At 51.0% G+C, this 4,100-nt stretch overlaps 2 protein-coding genes across 2 annotated transcripts in view; both read right to left on the reverse strand.

Moving 5' to 3' along the window:
• The window catches only part of LOC103923385 (nuclear pore glycoprotein p62-like), a 20,957-nt gene that overhangs the window by 4,352 nt on the left and 12,505 nt on the right, over nt 1-4,100 (reverse strand). The gene's annotated exons all lie outside the window — the stretch shown is intronic.
• The window catches only part of RBM41 (RNA binding motif protein 41), a 9,167-nt gene that overhangs the window by 3,472 nt on the left and 1,595 nt on the right, over nt 1-4,100 (reverse strand). The window contains 3 exon segments of the mRNA XM_009331722.1: nt 3-72; nt 2,361-2,553; nt 3,088-3,300. Of these exon segments, the coding sequence (XP_009329997.1) occupies nt 3-72; nt 2,361-2,553; nt 3,088-3,300 (476 nt within the window).

The following is a 4,100-nucleotide window of genomic DNA, read 5'->3' on the forward strand; positions in this document are numbered from 1 at the left end:
CTCTTCCATCTTCTCCTGGATGGCATGGAGTCGGTCCTGCGTGGCCTCTGGGGCTGCTCCCAGCCCAGAGCCCTGGAAGACAGGCACAGCTTTGCTCAGATATGGCACATGCCTCCCTTTCGGAGACTTGGCCAGCAGTCATACTTCACATCCTCCAGCCCTGGAGTGGGTGCAACTAGGAACCATCCCCCAAAGAGGAAGTCACCAAGATGTCCTGTTACTGCAAGGGCAGGACAGAAATACAACCACTCAGCAAGCCTCAGTTCTTGAGAGAAGCAGAGGAACAGCCCCTTTCTCCTGACCTTTCTGTGCTGCTTTCCTTCCCCCGGACTCACTGTCTGATGATGCCTGTGTCACTCTGTCCCAGTAGTCCCTGCCTCTGCCAGCTATAGCCATTTTCTAAGGCCACCTACAGTAACTCCACAAACCCCCTTTGGCATTTCTTTTGCCATGCCTATAGCATCCCTGAGCTCAAGTTTCCACCAAGCTTTTCGTCTATGTCCCTGGCATCACTGACAGAACCTTATTTGCTGAAAAGTGAACCCCAAGATGCTGTTTGGCACCCGAGGGTAGGTTTATGCTGAGGACTAAACCCCTGACCAGCTTCACATGAGCCAGCTCCCAGAAACCACCCAGCTACTGCAGCACAGACCTCATAGCTAACCTGGCTACAAGCAAGCATTCCTGTATAAATAAGCCTCACTGCAGAGGGCCAGGGCACTGCTAAGATTCACCAGACTCGTGCTGCCAAAGCACAGAGCCACACCCCAACTTCTGGAGGGGCATTTCTTTTCCCCCATCCACCTCTATCAGAATCCAGAGAACACACTTTTATGGGGCTGTAGGTGGATTTTCTTTTCTCAAATTCAGTTCAAGAATTACTGTGGCAGATCCTTCTGCCTCAGGCAAGAAACCAGGCTTTCTCCCTGCACTGAGCCCAATCTAACAAAGACTTTCCCATGGGTACCTCTCCCTTCCTGCCTGATTGCATGGGCTTACATCCGCATGGCTTCCATTCACCGTTTCAAAGCTTCCCTGGGGCACAAAAGGCTGTATATATGGAAAAGCAATTCTGGGAAATCATTTGTAGTACTTTGTTTTCAAAAAAGATGCAACTTAGCAGCTGAAAATAACAGAAGCCTGCACTCAGTACTTTGCTGAGAGCTCCACAGGAAACATGAACTCCTCTCTGTCTCAGCTGATTCCTCCTTGGTGGAATCTTTCCCTTGGGGCCTCCAGATACAAAGCTGCACGTTGCTACCTGACCTGGGCTTTCTCTCTAAATATTCTTCTTCTCTCACAAGCTGTAGATGATGTACCCTAATGTCACTGGTTCTTTCTGTCAGAGTAGTGTTTTCCATGCCAATCTTTATTTCTAAACATCCCAGAACTGATTTCATACCAAATACAACAGCTGGTACTGTTGACATTCATTTTCATTCTTAAATTAACACCACCCCTCTCTAACCCAAGCTTTAATGCAGGCCACACCAGGGCTGGGTTTGCATTTAAACATCAAAGCAAGTAATGACTTCAGCTGAAGAGAGGCAAACCCGTGATTACTGCAGACGGCTTCCTCCTGCACACAGCTATTGCTCAGGAAGAGGAGGAGAGACAGAGGGAAGCCAAGGGTCAGCCCACGTCCTATTTTGCACCTTCTGGTTTACCAAATTAAGAGCAGGACACTCCAGTGCACCTGACACAGGACAACCCCAAAAGCTCCTTGTCTCTGGAAAGTGAAAGAAAAGGGTGAAGGTAGGGGAAGGAGAGAAACCTGCTTTGGCACTGCTCTGCTGCAAACTGCACCCAAAGAAGAGCATGTCATTGCAATCACACACTTGGTCTAACAGCTCTGCACTGCTATTTTTACATGACTGTTTCAAGTCCCTTGAAGCATCTGCAAGCCCCTGAGGAGAACGTAGAAAACCCTCCCTACAGACAGCTATCCCAAGCCAGCCATGGGATCCAGGGATGTGTCAGAATGCAGAAAGATGAGGTTGAGGCACTTTGAAATGTTTCCTCCTTTTTCTCCTCCAGCCTTTAAATCCTTCTTATACAGGTATAAACAGGTGAAATGATTTGCTTGAGACCATCAAGGCAGAAGCAGGAATATAATCAGGTCCTGGTGTGTTCCAAAGGACCAACTCTTCTCTCCACCATAGCTTTTAGCACAGACCATTCCACCAAAGAAAACAGGCCAGAAGAAATGTGGGATCATGCTGCCCTAAAGGCAAGAGATACATGGAACAGCCATTCTTTACCAGAGGGCTTACAAAGGACTTGAATTTTCTACCAGGGTGCCACAGGCCATGGGTTTAGAGGGACTTGACCACGTTCACATCAGAGCACAGCATGCCTACCTTCCCTGTTGAAGCCTGGTTCTTCCAGAGCAGAATCTCCGAGTCGGAGAGCCCCAGTTCCCGGAGAGAGGCAGTTTCTTTGTTGCTCTCCTGCAGGGCCTGGAACTGCGACAAGGTCAAAGCCCCCGCAGCCTCTTCCCCAAAAGGCTTGTAAAAAGCTGCAGGGGCAAAGCATCTCCGCTTTGATTTGCACCTGTACCCAAAGCAACAGAACAGCAGAAACAATTTAGTACTGAGAAACTGGGGGAATAGGAAGGGGCTGGCCTCTCCCCCCAGCCACACTTGGTCCTGCTGCACATAAGCAGAGATGCCGTGTTTCCAAAACACAATTGAGCTACGCTCTCCCGACCCTTTTCCAAGCCCATGAGATCCCGCAGGGCAGGATACTGCCCCAACACAGGTAGGAGGCAGCTCATGACACTGTAACACCAAGCACCCCACAGGTGCAAATGCTCGCCAGCCTAGAAACTCACTCCTGTGTCTGGCCCAGGCAAATCAATTCTTTTCACCTAACAGGTAAAAATAAGTTACCACCTGGAGCATTTGCTCCAGGAGACAAGAAGTGCTTATCTGCTGCTGGGGTGTCCAGGCAGGACAACAGCATGCACCAAACATCTCCCCAGGGAAGAGGCCCCAGTGAGGCGACATTGCTGCTGCCCCTAACATGGCCAGACTCCGCTCACCAGCCCCTCCAGCAGCCCCCCACAGGGGCCAGATCAGGACTTACTGCTCGATGGAGACAGTGGTATCAAGCTGGTGGTGAAGGAGGCTCTTCAGCTGCCTCTCTCCTTCCGTCTCCAAGTCTTCTAGGAGGAGCTCATCGCTGGACAGGCTGCTGTTGACCCTGGGGCACACAAGCACAGCACAGAGGTAGTCAGTAAGGCAACAGGGAAAACACTGCTTGAAATGCACCACTGCTACGGCCTCTCTACCTCCTTGACTGTTTTTACAGGATTTAAAGCACAACAAGGAACCAAAACTACTTGACCAAAGCTCCCACTAATGTTATACTAGAAAAGCCAACATATTTGAGACTGCTTTGAGAACATAAGTAAAAGCTCCCTGGGGCATTTCTAAAAAGAAAAAAAAAAAAAATCACATGCAATCTTATTTTTAGTACTGGAAAGTTGTTTTGTATCAGTATCTAAACAGACATTGCTAGCTTCAAATGACTCAAAAAAGAAAGAAAACTGTGAGGGAGAAACAGTGATTTGAGCAGCACTCTCCGGAAAGCTCCCTTTTCCCTTCCTGGAGTCACCTGCTTCCACGCAGAAGGACACTGCCTCCCTCCATCGTCACCCCACAGACAACACGCATTTTCGCTTGGCAGTGGGGGCCCTGCTGACCCCTCTTTTGGAGGCAGCGCTCCTACACCGTGGGCTTCTGCCGGGCCGTTGGGTGCCCCAGAACCAGGCCATGAGCACCAGCTTGGCTCTCCCCTCCTGTGGGCTGGGAGAAGCCCACGCCTCTCCCGGGAAGCTGTTTCGGGCCGACTCTGCACCGGCGAGGGGTGGGCACGCGGCCCAGTTTCAGGTGAAAGCTTTCACTGCCACTTTTTGGGACCACGGCAGCTCCAGGAGGGTTTGATGCCCCCGGCGGACAGCCCAAAAAGCAGCTTCCCAGGGCACCGCCGTCTCCACAGGAACGTCGTGCCCAGCGAGGCGCCAGATGAATCCCCGGGCCACGCTGTCACCCGGAGGAAAGGCTGACAGGAGCTCCACGCTGGCTGTTCTGAAACAC

Source organism: Pygoscelis adeliae, unplaced genomic scaffold (genome assembly GCF_000699105.1).
Source record: "Pygoscelis adeliae isolate BGI_AS28 unplaced genomic scaffold, ASM69910v1 Scaffold79, whole genome shotgun sequence".
Taxonomy (NCBI): Eukaryota; Metazoa; Chordata; class Aves; order Sphenisciformes; family Spheniscidae; genus Pygoscelis; species Pygoscelis adeliae.